Source organism: Lycium ferocissimum, unplaced genomic scaffold, assembly GCF_029784015.1.
Source record: "Lycium ferocissimum isolate CSIRO_LF1 unplaced genomic scaffold, AGI_CSIRO_Lferr_CH_V1 ctg9828, whole genome shotgun sequence".
NCBI classification, from domain to species: Eukaryota; Viridiplantae; Streptophyta; class Magnoliopsida; order Solanales; family Solanaceae; genus Lycium; species Lycium ferocissimum.
This window is the reverse complement of record NW_026727906.1, coordinates 17,093-36,034: the sequence shown is the minus strand read 5'-3', so window position 1 is coordinate 36,034 and position 18,942 is coordinate 17,093. Positions and strand designations below refer to the sequence as shown.

The following is an 18,942-nucleotide window of genomic DNA, read 5'->3' as shown; positions in this document are numbered from 1 at the left end:
GTTTATATCTATTGGTTTTTCATCTTTGGGTTATTTTATTTATTCTTGGTCTTAATTGTTTGATTATTTGACGAAATAGTTGAGCACTATTTGTGGCGTGTAAATTGAACTTGGCAAAGGGAATTTACATGCGTAATAAAAATAAATAGAGCATGTTCGAATAATCGTTTCGCTAATGAGGATAAGAATATACCCTTTAGCCTTGCTTAGTTGAATATAGAGATTTAAATACGTTCTTGTTATTTTTACGATGACCATAGGAATATAGGCGTTAGAGTAACATCTACAGGCTTGTGAGCAACTCGGAAGATTCTCATAAAGCAATAATTAACCTGTCAACTAGCAACCTAGGAAATTAACAGGTGTAACGATTGGAAGACTCAACTTGATTATTAGTGATCATAGCCCTAGATTTATCTCTTCTCAGACAAAAAATCTACTTTGTCTTGGTTGAACTTCATTATTTGCTTTCTTTTATTTTTGGTTAGTTTATAAATATAACTTTGGATTTGATTTCTTGTTTAGATAATTAGCATTAGTTTAATTTAGTAAACAGTTAATCATAAGTCCATGTGGGTACAATATCTGGATGTTAATCCTCTATTACTTGTACGACCGCGTATACTTGCGTGTGCGTTTGGGAGCAACACGTCTATTCTGAAGAGACACATTTGTTGGTTACATAACTGTTGGAATTTACACACAATAACTGTTCAATTTTCTGTAAATAACTTTTTCTGTACCGACCAACTGCCAAATTGAATTACTTAAAATTCGGCTTTAAAATTAAGCAACAGACAAAATTACTAACAATGTAGTAAGATTACTCAACATGTAGTAGGAATACTGCAAAATGTAGTAGGACTGTAAAACAATGTAGTAAGATTATTTGACCTTTGAGAGACCGATTTGAAAATCCTCCAACATAAAATAAAATAAAAGAGGAATCAACCATGAATCTAATTGCTCAAGAATCCAGTCGGTAGGGACTAAGAATTCACAAATTTTCTTCAATAATATTACTTACTTTTATATCTGTTTCTCTTTAATTTATGCTTAAGTCATTCCTGTAAATTTTAGTATCTAAATACATTAAAAAACAACAAATATGCACTTATAATTGGTAATTGCCTGTTTGCAGTATCTGTCTTATGAACCACTTAACTAACATCTAGTAGTAAATAAAGAATCAAAGGCTTCATTGATGAATTGTTGTTATTGCACATCACGTCCACACAGTAGTAACATAACAGGTCACAGACATATTGATCATCACTGCATTCACCGCTCAGTCTGTTATAATAAGAGGTGAAAGTTTGTAGGAACAATAAATGTTGCTCTTCTAAACTCAAGAGTTCATAAAGAGTAGATCTCATTATAGCTCCATTAGTCATGGGCTGTGCCGCCACTAAAATGTTCAGACACCACGGCTAGTGCTAAACTTGATTCTCATTAATACCCCTGATGAGCATTAAGCGTTGTTTATTGTAAGAGTAATATTACTGATATCACCATGTGAAAGTTGCAGCCTAATGACATTGCCGAAGAGTCTAATTGCAATTTGAGTATCAAAATTGTCGTTCTGAATTCTGACGTTTCTTGGTAATTTGGGTTTCTTAGTCATTCAAGTCGCTAGAAGAAATATGTAACAATCACTGAACACCAATCAAGATTTTATTTCCTCAATCCATATATTAGATACAGAAGATAATTGAGACAAACCTTATTTTTTCATCCGTTTTGTACCTCTTAGAACTACTAGAAGAAAGGAATTGAAGTCAAACAGAACTACAAAACCAGTTGCCAGATTTGAAGAAAACAACTAGTTGATGACTTAGGAAAACAAGAAAATAGGAAGCTGATTAAGCGTAGGCATCAGGGTTCTGAAGGAGATAGGCCTCCACAGCTTTATACATAGCCAACACCCTTTCCTTTCCTGCTTTGATTTCTTCTTCGTTCAGCTTGAAATCACCTTCAATGTAGTATTCACTAGTCACCTTAGAGATAGAACCACCATCAACTGTTTTCTCAAACTTGACGTCATAAGTTATCTTTTCAAGCTTCTCTATCAAGGCTTCACCTTCAATCAATGTGTACTTGTATGTAAATGTCTTCTCTTTAAGCTCATCAATCCGATACTTTATAGACTTAAAGCTGCTACCTGCATGAGAAAGGTTTCATTTTTATTGTCAGTTCATTAGCAGTATAAAGTTGCATGCATTACAACTCACCAAGCAAACAAGGGAAATTTTAAAATGTCCAACCTTCAGCAAGATTGATTTGCTTAACGCTTCCAACACCACCATCTCCTTGGACAAATTAAACTCTTTTAATAGCTTGTGGCAGCAGTTTCGGAATTAAGTTGTGGGAGTCAATAATGGAAGCCTTGAAGATCCTTGATGGAGGGATTGGTGAACAGTGGCGGATCTAGAATTTATAAGTCGTGGGTGCTTCACTAATTTTGGTACAAGTACTACAATGACAATAAAAATTAAACATGGGTGCTCATGGTCACTTTATATACATTTTTAAATATATTTATGCATACATAACACAATTTGATCAAACTGTGTAGGTGCTTCAGCACCTAGACCTCCCAACGTAGATCCACCACTGTTGGTGAAGTGTGCTCATCAGTGAATTTGGTGACACCCATGATCAGCTTCTAGTCTTAGGGACAAAAATTTAGTAGGACCCTCTGCAGTTAGGCTATACGATGGAGAGGTTTACTTGGATGGAAAAGCTAAAGGAATAACAAGGTATTTATAGGCTGAGATGAGATGTTACTTATTCTTGAAATTGTTCCCATTGCAGATGACAAACCATATTCTTTGGTTTGTCCTGTCCTCTGTTTTTTTATAAGAATAAAAGTTAAATAAGTGTTCCAAGAGTTTATAAAGTTGCTCTTTCCCATTATGTTATTTCTATTGACACACTCAAGTTGTCTGTTAACTTAGTATATCTGGACACTTAACTCTTATGCACAGGGGATTCCATTTCTCATTTTTATAGAAACTGTTGAGAAACATGGACTTTGGGCTAATTCAACCCAAAATAGCTCATGAGGTGCATAGTATAGTATAGGCTAAATGTCATAGATTATTTATTCTTTTTCTCATTGTACATAACGTCTGACATTCCTATGTTTGTCCTTTATGTTGCTCTATGAAAAGGAGAAAATGTGGTTCCCGAAGTTGGTAAAATTTCTATAATTCATCACTATTTTATTTACAACAGTACAACACCATAGACAAACACATGCTGTAGGTGTCATTAGTACAGTACACTGAATTGGTCTTTCTCGAGAACATTGATCTCAACTTTTCAACTACAGATTAACTTTGAATATTTCTTCGTGCAAGAATTCTTCAAGAATTGGCTTCATAAAATAACATTTATGTCCTTAAACTCTTCTGGACCCCATACACAGTGAGTCTGGATTTCCCTACTGATATAACTCTGTTCTCTGCTTTATCCATTAACCTTATGTTATTGATTCAAGAATTGGCTTTCATAAAATATAAGTTAAATTTAAGGATCAATCTGGTTTTGTCAAAATGGAGTTCAACTTAACATTATTAAATTCCATGACAAAGGAGACATGAGGAAACAAACAAAGATAAGAAATTGTTACATAATGGTATTTGTTTGTTGATGTGTGAGCCAGCTGGAAGTAAATTAAACCGGAAACGCCGGTACTGATTAAAAATTATAATTTTACCATTCCTTCATGGTATCATTGGATTGTGTCCGTTGAAGACAGATGAAAAATCAACTCATTTGTAGATCACCAAAAGTAGTTCTTTGCATTAAAAAATGGAAGAACAGAAACTAAGTGAACATTACAGTCTAAAAAGTAGAACATGTGAAAGGTATTAGAAGAAAAATAGCTTTAGGTAGACAATTTATTGTGGCCTATAGCCAGTCTATAATGTTTCCATCTTTTCTCACCCTCTACATAAAATTCTTCTGTCAGAAAAGTAAAGAATTGCCCTTGTTTCCTAAATCCATTTTTCATCAACTGACTATTAAAACCAAATGAAATTCTAAAAACTATGTATGAAATCACTCATTTGCTTCTGAAGCAAACGAGTAGTCTCTGATTCAGGATGAAACACATGATAAACGTGAACCTGTCCCTCAGCTTCAACCAGCTCAACTCTTTTCACACCTCTCTCCTTCAAGAATTCAGCGTACGTTACTCCCCTTTCTTTCAAGAAGTCCAAGCCAGCCACAAAAACAATCACTGCTGGAAACTGAGACCATTCATCCACAGATAGTTCAGCATTTTCAAAATTACATCCAAAATAATCACGATTTGTTCCTTGAGGCAAGCTCAGTCTCCAAAACATGTCGTTCATCTCCACGTCCCCTGCTGATCCATTAGCCATCTCTAATTCAGTCCTTTTTTCACTCCCGAAATACGGATGAATTGGCAGCAATCCCTTTAGTCTACCACGAAAACCTTCACTTGTCATCGCGCTAATAGCAACCTGATGAACTATGTTGCCTCCGGCACTGTCTCCAGAAAGAAAAACCCGAGAAAGATCAGCCCTTTTCAGCCATGGTTCATTTTCTAAGTTCTTGATCAGCCATCCCAGTGCAGAATAACAATCTTCATAAGCTATAGGAAGCTTATTTTCGGGTGCAAGACGATAGTCTACTGAAAGGATGATAGATTTGGAAGCAACACTTAAATCTCCAAGAAAAATATGGTAACCGAGCCATGTAGTCGAGCCAATGCAAAACCCACCACCATGGAAGTAGACTAAAACAGGAAACTGCTGGTGAACTCCTGATTCAGGAACATCAGGAAGGTACATTCTACCAAATATTGGTTTCAAGGGGTCAATGACAACATCCTTAGACTTGTAGCCATTGCAAGGTTCAACTGATGCAGTGGCTATTTCAGGCTCGAATCGTTTAACTGAACCATTAGAAAAAACTTGGATGTAACCTGGTGCTTCTGCAACTATGGACATTTTCTTGGGAATGTGTAAGATACCACTTGCTATATGGTATGAAAGGACATGCTTTTTATGGGGATTTATATAGAATGGAGATTATGATACTAGAGCATAGGTACATGATCGAACATGGATGGTAGGTTGATCACACAAAGGGCAATGAATCTTGAAAATGAGTATAGCAAGAATCATGAAAAGAAAGTGCAAGTGAAATGCGAGAGGGATAAAAAAAAGTTAATTTAATAACGCGCCAGGTAGGGGTCGAACCTACGACTTTCTGCTTAGGAAACAGACGCTCTATCCACTGAGCTACAGGCGCTTTTGTTTGTAGGGTGATGTTCTTATGTTATAATGCCGGAATACATTAAGCCCAAAAACGATGCCTTTCTCTAATTGGTTTGTTGTGTCGTAAATGCCATAAAATTACTTCTTTTTTTTTGTTTTTTTCGCGCGCGGATTTCCCTTCTATCGCAAGGTTCTTTCATTTTTGCCCCTCATATGTGTGGTCTTTAATTTTTGTCCGTGCTATTATTTAATGAAAATATCCAGACTAGTTTCGCGAGGCATAATTTCTGTAATATTTTTATCATCGGAAACTGTACTTTTGCCTCGCTCGGCATAAATTTTATAAGAATTAAATTATGCGCCGTAAGATTTGTAGTATTTTTTTAGATTATATTAAGTGTTGAAAGTTATGCCTTGTCCGGCATAATTTGTGTGGATGTTATGATACATTTGATGAAGTTAAACATAAACTATGTTGAGCGAAATCTAAAATTAAATCGTTTTTCAGATTATGTTAAGTGTTGAAAGAATTGTCTTGTCCAGTATAATTTGTGTGTATGTTATGATACACATGCCGAATTTAAACATAAACTATGCCTTGTGAAATCTAAATTATGTCGCGCCAAAAATGCTGAAGGGCAAAAATTAAAGACCACAAATTTGAGGAAAGAAAAATTAATGACCACCCCCAAAATAGGGACATTTGTGCTAATGGCCCCATAAATTATGATAAGTAATCCAGAGTATTGATAAAGCTGATGAATTATTAGAGGATCGAATTGAGAAATGCAGGGAAAGAATGTCTTAGATAGGGGTGTTCATGGTTCGGTTTGGGTCGGTTATTGGTTAAAATCATAACCAAACCAATTTAGTCGGTTTTTAAATGTCTAAAACCATAACCAAACCAAGTAAAATAATAACCACCGGTTTGGTTATTGTCGGTTTGGTTCGGTTTTTTTCAATTTATATTGACTAGCGACAATTCAAATATTCTCTCTCTACATTCTTCAAATTTCTTATGAATCTCTTTTTTCCTCATGACGACCCACAAGCGAATTTCTTGCGTATTGAGGGAAAGACATGCGATGGCGAATGTAAAATGAAAAGAGATAGTAGGGTTTTTACTTTTTACCCTTATGCTTACGACTTATTAGAGTTGGGCTTGAATTGTTAGACTTGGATATATTCTTTTAAGACATGGGCCTTAAAAATACGTAGACCAAAATTAAATTAATAATTAAAAGGTATAAAATATCTTTAATTATTTATGAAAAGTTAATATTATACATATAAATAATTATAAATTTTATGTATATAATTATCGGTTTGGTTCGGTTATTTATTCGGTTATTTTTTACTATAACCATAACCAAACCAAATGTTATCGGTTTTTCAAATTTAAAACCAAACCAAACCAAACCAAACCAAATGTCGGTTTTTTTATTCGGTTTGGTTAAATTTTCGGTTTGGTTTTGGTTTTAACCAAAACTGTGAACAACCCTAGTCTTAGATATATAGATATAATACTTCATTTTCTTTAGGAAAAAACTAGAATATATTTCTGGAATTGACAGCCATTAACTCTAGACCATGAGGTACCTCATTGTCTTTAATTTTTTTTGAAATTTGAGTAAGTTTGCCATATTACAATATCCAGTTCCCAACTACCCTGGCGGCAATCTGACTTTCTTGTTGCCACATTTGGAGCATTTTCGTTCTCCAATTATAGCGTCATAATGCATAAGAGGCCTGAATGAGGATATGGTCCATTTCTTTCATGTGCAAAAGAACTTTTCAAAGTGTTACAAGTAATTTTATATAAATAATTATGTGTTTGACTAGATGTGAATATAAACCAGTTGATTTATTAAGCAAAACAGCAATTTATGTGTTTTGGCGAATAAGCATGACTGGAATGATTTTAAGACCCCCTACAAAAAAGTCTTTAATAAGAGTATCTCTACACGTATAGGCCGAAGACAGAAATAGTATGAAAAGGGAGTTCGGAGATTTTATTTTGGGAAGATCATTGTGTCTAAATTGCAAAACTATGGAAGATCATTGTGTCTAAATTGCAAAACTATTAAGGATAAAAAGAATGATACAAATTGTGGTCAAACTAATTGACAAAGTCTTTGATTTTTGTCTATATTTGGCATATTAGTGTTTACCAAACACTTGCCCAGAAGTTTATATAAGCTGGGCTTATAAGCTTACCCAAACATCTTCATAACCCATCAAACGGGAGCTAGATTTACATACAGTCAACAACCTCAAAGACTACAAGAGCATTAAGTTAACTTGAAATTTCCTTGAGCAAAACCCACTGGACTACCACATGCTACAGAGGGAATGTATATATATATTATATATTTATCAGTTAACATCTCTAGAAGGTATTACAAGAAATCTAAAGCTATATATGAGCTGTAAGGTAATGTAGTCCCAGCAACTGCACTCATTGCTTCTAGATGTACAATACCTGTATTGACAAAAATCAAAACCAGCAAGACATATATGTAGAACATGTCACAGACATCAGTAAAACACTACTTTGCTACTTGTTCAACTACTGGAGTATTTTTCCAGACTTTGTCGAGCTCGTTGGTCTTCATTGGTGGCAAAGAGAACATGCTGACAGTTGAACTTCCGCTACGAATCTCCTGCAAGACTCTCAGTGCTGAACATGTAAGTCTGAAGTACATGTTCTCCATGTTCTTTATCTCTGCAAGGTCTTCAGGAACTTTGACTGGCCTCTCTCCACTACCTCCTGCATTACCTTCTGTCGCTTCTCGTACTCTAAGTGGTTCAGTTTGGTATAAGAGGTGACTAAGAAGGGTATCACACTCCTTCACTAGTTTATTTAGAACCTCTGTTTCAAAGAATGGCTCCTCGAGCACCTTTTGGATGAAAGGCAAACGAAGAAGCTCGCCACTGAGTTTGTCATATTTCTTTAAAATCTTCACAAGTCCTATTGACAGCAAAAGTAACAAAAGGAAAATAATGAATATATATTCATTACAACCAAATGGGAAAAGCTATCCCAATCATATCATCAGGCAGTTGAGGATAAACTTGAAAAGAATAAGACATCCATACTCTACATGTGCCAATAGCTATACATTTAAAACCCACCAAATCTGTTTGTGTAATACTTAAATGTTTGTCCAGAAAAAATCTTAAGCGTTAAAGAAGCCAAAAAGATGTTCTAAGAAATTGAACTACAAAGACCTGAGTGATCAGATGACTATATGCTATTATCTTCTAATTTGAGCATTGAAAATCCAAAAGATCCATCAGCACCCATATTCAACAAAAGAATCTGATAAGTTGAGCTTATCTCAGACACACTTGATATGATTGGTTAATCTGGCTATAGATTAGCTTGCCTCAAATGCTTGATATAAAACTCATTCAAGATTACAGGTCATGCCCCCACCCAATTAGCACTCATAAAGCTAACTGGCAGAATTTGTAATTGACACTGTTAATTAAAGTGAAATACTTCTAATTATCAGAACACAGCCAGGCATGCTGAAGCTGTCAGAATCTTGTACTTTCACATTTTAAGATGATAGTATCATACAATTACTAGCATGAAATAGAAACTAACAAGTCAAGACTGGAGAGTAGTTCAATTTTTAGACATTGGCCAACATTGTTACTGACAGAATAAATAGCAACGAACGAGGGATACCTGTATAGTTAAGAGCACTGTAATTCTCTAATAAAACCATCTCTCCATGCAGATCCACGACGTCCCTACCTACTCTAATCACCTCTTCATTTGACTTTCTCATCTCAGCTACCCTCTCTTTCAATACCTGCAACAAACACAAAAACCAGCTTGACTCTCTTGCAACAAGGAAATAGTCCAAGCAAAGCAAAACCAACACTTGATCATGTATCCAAATACAATTATCTATGCACATCATTCGTTGTTCCTAAACTTATATTCGCAACCTCAATTATGCACCTAATCAAAGGAAAAGATTACCATTCCATTGTCAATTGCCTAATTGCAAAGGTGCCCAAAAAATATTCAAACCATATTAGTTAAACCAAAAGTAACATGGCAAAGTTACACACAAATACAAGATACCCTTCAAAAACAATCAAGTAATCAAAATTCTACCAAATGAACAGTTTTCTGTGTATAATTGAAAAGAAACATCTAATTCTTGTCGTCTGATACAATAAAGAAGCAATTAACTTTAACAAAAGTGCATCAATAAGTATAGAAAGGATACCTTAAGCTGAATGATGTAGTCCTCTTCTTTCTCAACAAAGAAACTGTTAAACTTGTCAATCTCCTCCTCTAACAGCTTCACAAAATCATTCACTTCCTTTGTAACACCATCATCATCATCCAACCTTTGCCTTTTCTTAGGCCTATTATTATCACCATCCTTAGGCTGAGGATAAATCAATTTCAACTCTTTCTTCAGATCCTTGTATGACAAGAACTTATCTTGCCATTCAGGCAATGTTTCCTCTATGTGGGCTTTCAAGATTTTCCAGAACTTCATCACCACCACCAACTGATTCTTTTTATAAAGATTTCAAGAATTTATTTTTCTGGAAACCCAATACAAAAAAGATTTCAAGAATTCATTTTTCTGGAAACCCGACACAACAAAGATTTCAAAAACTGATATTTCTGGAAATGATAGAACAGAGATTCCAAGAAATGATGTTTGGCAAAGTATATGATTGGAAAAATGGAGTGAGAAATGTAGACGGGAAACATAAAAAAAAGAAGGTATATATAATAAAGTCAGAGAAGAGTGGTGTGGGAAAGAGTAAAGTTGGCATAAGCTAAGAATATTCCAAAGCATGAATTCCCCAAATAGGATTTGGCATATAAAAAGGAATATCCAAATAGGATATCCTGACTTTCGGTGGTTATTAGATGCTCTTTGGTTTGACCGTTTAACTTGGCGTTTCGACATATACTTGGGGTGTGTTTGGTTGGAAGAAATATGTTTATTGAAAAATAAGTGATTTTTTTTTTTTTTATTAACTATGTAAATAGAAAATATTATTTAAAAACTATGGGGATGATGGGGCACGAGAGTGTGTTGTCTAATTAGTACTACTTTTTTAAAATTCATGTCAAATCAAAATAGGACAAATATATTGAAATAGAGGAGGAAATGAGATTTCTTACACTCGTGCAATTTGAATAGAAGAGAATGACTTTTTTAAATCTCTTATGTGCTCCTTTTCGATCTCTTATGCGTAAAAAAAAATGAAAATCTCTTATAAAAAAGTCATAAAATAAAAAATAAAAATAAAAAATTGTAAATTTAGGCAAGTATTCTGGGTTGGGGATGGTGGGTTTGGGAAGTGGGGGTGGGGCTAGGATGTCTTGGAGAGTGAGAGGAGTTGAAAAAAAAAAAGTGAGAGGAGACAATTTAGTATGGAATATCACTTGTAGACTTGTTTTTTTTTTTTTTTCTAATGGAAATCATTTTTCTCATTTAAAAAAAATTGTAGAGAAATGATTTTCAAAAATTTTGATGAACCAAACATGAAAAAAATTGATAATATCAGGAAAATGTTTTCCTCCGTACAAACACATCCTTGATATAAATTTGAAAAAAAAAATTGAAGTTAGAAGTTGAACAATAATATTTAAAAATTAATTATATTTGTATATATAATTCACTTGAAAAAATTGAAGTTTTGTGAGCGAGCAAAATTCACTTCAAAAATTAGATAAAATCAGTTTTTCAAACTCATCTTCAAAAACTAATAGAAGAATAAATATAATATATAATCAAATAATATTTTTTTAAATAGTTTGGAAAAAATATATGTATTATGCTCTGAACGGCTACTAAGGTCGTAGTTTCTTTTCTATGTAGTTAGAATTTCTTGAGCGATACCATGCTTTCAATAATTCCTCGTTGTGTTTTCTTTAACAATAATTATAATCAAATTCCAAATTAGTTGAAAAGCATAAAAGTTTGCTCTTTTAGGGAGACATGACCATTATTGTTTTTTAAAAATATTTTATTCATATATAATTATTATAGTAGTATTATTCCACCTTGAACTTAGGTATAAAGCTATACCAAAATGTCGTATAATATATATATATATATATGTATATATATTAACTAATCCGAAGTTGAAAAAATGTTTATCAAAAATCGATTATAGTAGTTCAAATTATATAGTATTTGAAATATTTTTCTATACCTTGTACCAAATGGATAGTAAGTGTGTGTCGATACATTCTCCTTAACTGTTAAGTTACACCGTCATGACATTATTTTTCATATAATGCGCATAGTTTTCTAGGAGTATAGTTTCTTTCGAGAAAAAAGTTTTTCAATCATTTCGAAACAACCAATCACCATTCTAAGAAGAGTTTTCTGTTAAATAAACATTCAGTGTTGCAAAAACTTATAAATTTCTTTTTAATGGCATTTAATTGAAAATTTTCGAAAATCTTTTTCCTTTTCCATTTTCTTCCAACACAACCCATCCCCTTTGTTCTATTTTCCTTGCTTGGAGTTTGTCATCTTGTAGTTGTTTTATTTCCGAGTTGGTGGGGGCCGGGGTATTAAATTATTGCTTGTACTAAATCGGAAAACACAACGGGAACAAATTCAGGATATTATTAAACCTAATTTGGGCATAGTATAAATTCAGGATATTCTTTAACCTTCGGGCATAGTACAAATTCAGGATATTCTTAAGCCTAAATCACTGCCATTTTAACTCTTACTATTTGAAGGAAAAAAAAAAAAAAGGAGAAATGTTATCATACAAACTGTATCCCCCAAAATTTAGAAGAAATATATAGTTGTACTACTAATAGTAATAAATGAGTATGTTAGTTAATTTCTTTTTATATTAATAAATAGGTTAAAACAACTGTTACAAAAAACAAGGAAAATGAGCGCAATGTCGTAAATTCCAAAGAAATGTTATAACGAAAACCTTACGAGAGATCTCTAAAATTATCCCTAAAAGATATTAGGGCTCCTATTATCATAAAGAGTTTAAGTTTTGTGCACCGTCAGTGCACATAACTTTTTACACTATCAAGTAATTTCAAAGGTAATTAACCACAATATTACCTTTTTTAATATAAATATAATTCACCAAAAACGAAGTTGAATCCTCTTTATACTCTAACTGAATTATTTCTCCATTGTACTATTAAATTATTTCCTTTTCGAAATTTATTACTTTTTTGTTGTTTTTCATTCTGTGTTCTTAACATATTCACATTTTTAACCCTAAGTATATATAGCTGGAAATTTTGTATTCATAGATAGCTGAAATTCTAAAAAGAGTAAAAAAATTAAGTGTAATACATAGGCTAGGAAGAGAATTCGCTGCAATTGATCTCCACTGAAGCTGTTGCTATTTTCAATTTCCAATTTCTACATTCCACTACCCAGTTAGTAGTGAAGCCTTATTTGGTTCAAAATCCATAGTGAAAATGCTTATTCTTTATTTTTTGCTCAGACAAGGTATATCCCTGTTTTGGAGTTGTGCTAAAGAACTTGGCAGTGCAGTTGGCACAAGCAGTTGTGCATAAGTAAATCAAGAATGTTATCTCTCAGCAAGTTGATACTCAATTTGCAAGCTGCAAAAAAACCTAGCCTCTACTAAAAACCTAGCCTGCCAAAAACACAAGTATCTACCACCCAAAATGGCCTCGCCGGCCGGCGGCCAGCCACCTCCGGGGGCTGGTCAGCCAGCAAATCATATACAACCCACAATCAATTATGCCGCAGCACTAAACAACCTCACAAACACACCAAAACCAGGACCAATTGACATTAAACCTGTTACATATTTACATGGAGAACCCTCTGTTACATGGACAAAGAAGGAATTTGAGATACTATGTAAGAGTGCGAATTTACGAAGTATGCACTTGTTGCTAAATTCTCCTATGGAAGACCGGATGTACATGAATTGAGGAGAAGTATTCCAACACAATTGGAAGTAAAGGGCCCCTGTACCATAGGGCTATTGGAGGATAGGTATATTCTAGTACGTTTATCTTTACTAGAAGACTATGCTACCCTGGCTTCTCGGCCATGGGAGATTAGGTTCAGGAATAGAATCTTTCCAGTTAGATTTCTCATATGGGACCCTTGGTTTAAGCCGGATGAGGAAACAACAATTGCTATAGCATGGATCTCCTTTCCAGGGCTGCCTACTAATCTCTTTGACAAGGAATCCTTGTTCTCATTAGCAAATGCAGTGGGAAGACCCCTTGTGATAGATAAAGCCACCGACAATCAAACAAGGCCTAGCTGTGCAAGAGTCAAAGTAGAAGTGGACTTGATGAAGGAATTACCCAAGCGGGTACAGATTAACTGCATTGATGAAGAGACAAATGAAGTTAGATCCAAATGGCAAACAATACAATATGATTACTTACCAAAATATTGTGTTAATTGCAAAATACAAAGACATAATAAGCAAGAATACTGGAATTTATATCCAGAATTCAGACCAAAAAAGGAGGACATAAAGGAAAGGAGTGAAGAGCAACAGGAGAAGGAGAATAATAATGGAAAGGCACCTATCAAGGAGAATAACAATCCTAATGGAGAAAGAAAGGAATATGGGGAGAAAAAACAGACCAATGGAAAAGAGGATGGGGAGAAAAAGCAGAATGTTAACAAGAGCAAACAACAACCATTCAAAGTTCTTAAATCTGGAAAGGTTGTTGTAAACGAAAATGATCCCAAAAATGATCCTAATTGCTGGAAGGCCAAAGACAAAAATGAGATGGAAGGGGGTAATAATAAAGGTATAGAAAGGAAAGAAAAGGAAGTGAACAATCAAGAGGTGAGTAAACAGAAAACAAATACAGTTACTCCAACAAACAACAAGTTCAGTACTCTAGTGGACTTGGAGGAAGATGAACATAATGATGAGGATGGTCAGGAGTACAAAAAGCAGCAGGAAACAAAAGCAATTAGGGAATCAAAGAAAGCCATGGGTGGAAGCATCTTTTGGAAAACAAGGAGGAAGTACTAGTGCCTTTAAACAACTAATGGAACAACAAACAAGTATTGAGAAGGAACAGGAGCAATGTAAGTCACAACACAAAGTCACAGAAGTGCATAAGGGCAATCAAATGGAGGAGGAAACAAAATCACAAGATACAAAGAGAACCATAACTGATGTAAGGGAGGGTGTCAATGAGGAGAGCAAAAAAAGGAGGATAAGTCAAGAATCAGCAGTGCAAGAGATAGATAAACTAATAGAAATTACTGAAACTGAGCAGCAAACAACCACAGATCAACAAGTGGAAAAATCTGAAAAACCACCTGATGATGTACTGGACAAGTCTAATGAAATAGCCAAGGAAGTAAAAAATACAGAGTCATCTACACACAACCACAACAATGAGGGAAGGTCAGAAAATGCAGATCATGGAGACAATAAAATGGGTGCAGAAGAACAAACAAAGCAACAAAGGAAGGATATTATTGAAGATGGGGAATTTGGGGAAAATACAGATTCTATATCTTCAAATGTGCCTGAAAGTAAGACCAATGATGAAGAAAGAATTGATGATATAGGAGATGATGATGAAGTGGAAAACACTAGTATCCCAATCAGTCCATCAGAGCATAATGCAGGGGATGCTTCACCAAAACAAATAACCAAAACAAAGAAAGAAGGGAGACATCATAAGCAAAACAGAGATAAAAGTGTGCCACCTCAGGCAGTAAGTGGCGTACTCACAAGGAAAGCATATGCCAAAGGAAGTTTACAATGAATAGCTCACTCATATGGAATATTAGGTCTGTTAATACTCAACAAGCCTTTGAGAGAGTAGTTTTGATGCACAGACAAAAGAATTTCAATTTTATAGCATTGATGGAACCATTTCAAAGACTACGTACACATAGATATGTATAGATTATGGTGGGCATGGGCACTGCATGGCACAACATAACTGGTAAGATTTGGGTGTTTGTCAACGAGGAATTTCAAGCAGAGGTCACAAGAGACAATGAACAACTTCTTGCTTTGAAGTTAACTCATCTAGATTCTAATCAGGAGATCATTGCTACTTTGATATATGCCAGTACAGAAAGGGCAAATAGAATCACCCTGTGGGATGAATTATATGATATGGCCTATACCATTAACTCACCATGGATTATAGGAGGTGATTTTAATGTCATTTTGGATGAAGCAGAGAAATATGGAGGTTTGCCAGTGAATTTGCCTGAAGTAGAGGACTTTGCACATTGTTTGAATATATGTCAGGTAGCAGATTTGGGATTCTCAGGAAGCATTTACACTTGGTGGAATGGAAGATCTAATGAAGCTTGTATTTTTAAGAGACTAGACAGATGCTTAGGGAATCAGGCTTTCCAGGATACATTCCCCAATTTTGAAGTGGAACATTTAATTAAACAGGGATCAGATCATTCGCCACTTCTTCTAACGTTCAAAGCAGATACCAGAGTCATTAAGAAGCCTTTTAGATTTCTTAACTTCTGGATAGAGCAGGAGAGCTTTCTGGAAACAGTCAAAGTGAATTGGGAAGAACAATATTGTTATGATCCTTTTTTCAACTTTCATAATAAGATGAAAAAGGTGAGTAGAGCTTTGACTAAGTGGAGCAAAGAAACCTTTGGGGATATTTTTAAACAGGTGGCTACCCTAGAAGAAATTGTCAAAGTACATGAAGCTGCTTTTGAAGAAAATCCATCCCAAGAGAATAGGGCAAGACTACAGAGTGTGCAGGCTGATTTAATAAGGTTTTATGCTATAGAAGAGAAATTTTGGAAACAAAAATCTGGGATGCAGTGGTTTAAAGATGGGGATAGGAACACAAAATTCTTTCATGCCCATGTAAATGGGAAGAGGAAAAAGTTGCATATTAAGAAGATTCAGGACCAGCATGGTGTATGGTTGGAACAGGAGCCAGAAATTATTCAGGAAGCCATCACATTTTATGAAGATCAGTTCACTGAGGAACAAGTGCCCAACAATTTTGAATTACTGGACAATATTCCTAAGCTTATTACAGCTGAGCAAAATGAAAGGATCAATCAATTACCAGAGGAAGAGGAAGTGAAGAAGGCAGTATTTGGATTGAATTCAGACAGTGCAGGAGGACCTGATGGTTTTACTGGAAAATTCTTCCAAGCATGTTGGGACATAATTGCTAAGGATATGGTGCTAATGGTGAGATCCTTCTTTTGTGGTCATGAATTGCCAAGGTACATCACTTGTACAAATCTGGTTCTTATTCCAAAAAAGAAGGAAATTAATACCTTTTCAGATCTGAGACCTATCAGTCTTAGTAATTTTTCCAGTAAGGTGTTTTCCAGAATCATTCATGAAAGGTTAGTACAGTTGTTACCTAGAATAATCTCCCCTCAGCAAGCTGGATTTGTTAAAGGTAGAAGCATTGTAGAAAATATCCTACTGGTGCAGGAGATAGTCCATGACATGAGATTGAGGGGTAAGCCAGCCAATGTTGTGATAAAACTGGACATGACTAAGGCATATGATAGGGTTTCATGGTTATTTCTGACCAAAGTTCTAAGGAAAATGGGATTTGGTGAGGTTTTGATAGACATGGTCTTCAGAATTGTTTCAAACAACTGGTATTCTATCTTGATTAATGGGCAGCCATGTGGTTTTTTCAAATCTTCTAGAGGAGTAAAGCAAGGTGATCCCTTATCACCAACTTTATTCATTTTGGCTTCAGAATGCATGTCAAGGGTTTTGAATGCTCTACATGAAGATGAAAGATTTTCAGGATTTGGCATGCGAAAGTGGAGCCCATACATAAACCATTTGGCATATGCAGATGACACTATTATCTTTGCCTCAGCTAAGGAGGAATCTCTGAGACTGGTCATGGAGAAATTGGCAGCTTATGAGTCAGTTAGTGGGCAGAAGATTAACAAAGGCAAGAGTGCTGTTTTCCTTCATCACAATGTAACTCAGGAGGTAGAAGAGCAGGTCTTTGATATTACCAGAATTCCCAGGAAGGATTTCCCATTTACTTATCTGGGGGTGCCGATTTATTATGGGAGGAGGATGATAGCACACTATAAAGAGATCACAGACAAGATATTTAACAGGCTTAACTCATGGACAGGGAAATTATTATCTATTGGAGGAAGAGTAACATTAATCAAGCATGTTTTACAGAGTATGCCTATTCACCTATTGTCTGCCTGTGATCCACCTAAAGGGGTACTAGCCCAAATTCACAGAATGTTTGCAAAATTCTTTTGGAGCAATTCTGTGGGTAACTCTAGTAAGCATTGGGTGTCATGGACAACTTTATGCCATCCTCAAGATGAGGGAGGAATGGGTTTTAGGAGTTTACAAGATGTATCAAAGGCCCTGTTCTCTAAGTTGTGGTGGAACTTCAGAACAAAGCAATCACTATGGAGGATGTATATGAGTAATAAGTACTTGAAAAAGGATCATTCAGTAACAGTACAATGGAAAAGAGGGACATACATGTGGAAAAAGATGTTGCAGTGTAGAGACTTAATAGAACAAGAAATATGGTGGCAGGTTAAACAAGGAAACTCTTATTTTTGGCTGGACAACTGGACAGGAATGGGGGCTTTATACCAAAATATGCCTCCAGATTTCATATTTGATAGAACAGTGGTATTAGTGCAGGAAATGGTGCTGGAAGAAGAATGGGATGAAGGAAGATTAATGGAGATTCTCCCAAGTAATATTGTTGAACATATTATCTAGAACATTAAGCCACCAAATCCTGAAGGAGTTCAAGATAAACCTTTCTGGAAACTAGATACTAGAGGCAAATTTACAGTGGGAACAACTTTCAATTTGCTGAGGCAGAGAATGGATACTAATGAGTTGTACAAGAGAATTTGGATAAAAGGATTACCAGTGAAGATCTCATTTTTTCTATGGAGACTATGGAAAGCTAAAATACCTCTAGATGAGATAGTGAAGAAGTGGGGCTTTCAGTTTCCTTCCAGATGTTTCTGTTGTGATGAGCCTAAAGAGGAAACTATAGCACATTTGTTTTTAAAGTCCCCTGTTGCACAATATACATGGAACATTTTCTGCAGACCCATGGGATTAAATATTCAAAATCTTCAGCTGAGTCAAGTTATTAATTTGTGGTGGGATGCCCCAGTAAATCACCATGTAAAATATATTTTCCAAGCAGTGCCAGCTATTATTGTTTGGGAACTCTGGAAAAGAAGAAATGCTATTAGGCATGGGGGCAAGATGTCTAAGGTCAAGCTAGTCTACCAAATCATGCATTCAATTATCATGTTTATGAGGGTGAGGAGAGGTAATTTTAAATATGCTGCATATAGATGGAGTACTGTGCAAATCACTTCAAAATTACTCTCCACGAACCAAAGTGATTCATGTTAAGGGGAACCACCGAGTTAGGATGGGTGAAATGCAACACAAATGGTGCCTCGAAGGGGAAATCCTGGTAGAGGATCCCGAGCTTTTGTATCGTAGAGATGAGAATGCAAATCTTTTAGTTGCGAAGGCTAAAGAGATGGAAAACCCCCAGTGCACCAACACACAAGCAGAAGCTATGGCTATTCTACAAGCGTTGAGAGTGATTGAGGTGAAAGAATATCAGCAGGTTATAATAGAAACTGATTCCTTATTGCTGAAAAACATAATCCTAAGATTATGGGAAGTGCCTTGGCAGATC

General features: G+C 35.2%; 2 protein-coding genes, 1 non-coding gene and 1 pseudogene across 3 annotated transcripts; all 4 read right to left on the bottom strand.

Moving 5' to 3' along the window:
- Positions 1 to 1,011: 1,011 nt before the first annotated feature.
- Positions 1,012 to 2,656, bottom strand: LOC132046191 (major allergen Pru ar 1-like; annotated as a pseudogene).
- Positions 2,657 to 3,850: 1,194 nt separating this feature from the next.
- Positions 3,851 to 5,248, bottom strand: LOC132046194 (probable carboxylesterase 17). Its single transcript, XM_059436757.1, has one exon. The coding sequence runs from the start codon at positions 4,980 to 4,982 to the stop codon at positions 4,047 to 4,049; it is 936 nt and encodes a 311-aa protein (XP_059292740.1). The 5' UTR covers positions 4,983 to 5,248; the 3' UTR covers positions 3,851 to 4,046.
- On the bottom strand, positions 5,214 to 5,286 carry TRNAR-CCU (transfer RNA arginine (anticodon CCU)). The gene has a single exon. It is a non-coding gene; the product is annotated as a tRNA-Arg (tRNA).
- A 2,257-nt stretch (positions 5,287 to 7,543) lies between these two features.
- LOC132046193 (SPX domain-containing protein 1-like) lies at positions 7,544 to 10,028 on the bottom strand. Its single transcript, XM_059436756.1, has 3 exons — positions 9,503 to 10,028; positions 8,950 to 9,076; positions 7,544 to 8,223 (listed from the first exon to the last, which is right to left on the bottom strand). The coding sequence occupies exons 1-3, from the start codon at positions 9,779 to 9,781 to the stop codon at positions 7,802 to 7,804; spliced, it is 828 nt and encodes a 275-aa protein (XP_059292739.1). The 5' UTR covers positions 9,782 to 10,028; the 3' UTR covers positions 7,544 to 7,801.
- Between the last annotated feature and the right edge of the window lie 8,914 nt (positions 10,029 to 18,942).

Excerpts from the sequence above, each read along its gene's own strand:
- LOC132046194 (XM_059436757.1), bottom strand. The coding sequence starts at position 4,982 with ATGTCCATAGTTGCAGAAGCACCAGGTTACATCCAAGTTTTTTCTAAT.
- LOC132046193 (XM_059436756.1), bottom strand. The coding sequence starts at position 9,781 with ATGAAGTTCTGGAAAATCTTGAAAGCCCACATAGAGGAAACATTGCCT. Across the intron at positions 9,077-9,502 it reads ACTACATCATTCAGCTTAAG|GTATTGAAAGAGAGGGTAGC; the intron begins GTATCCTTTCTA and ends TGTTTGTTGCAG. Across the intron at positions 8,224-8,949 it reads CAGTGCTCTTAACTATACAG|GACTTGTGAAGATTTTAAAG; the intron begins GTATCCCTCGTT and ends TGCTGTCAATAG.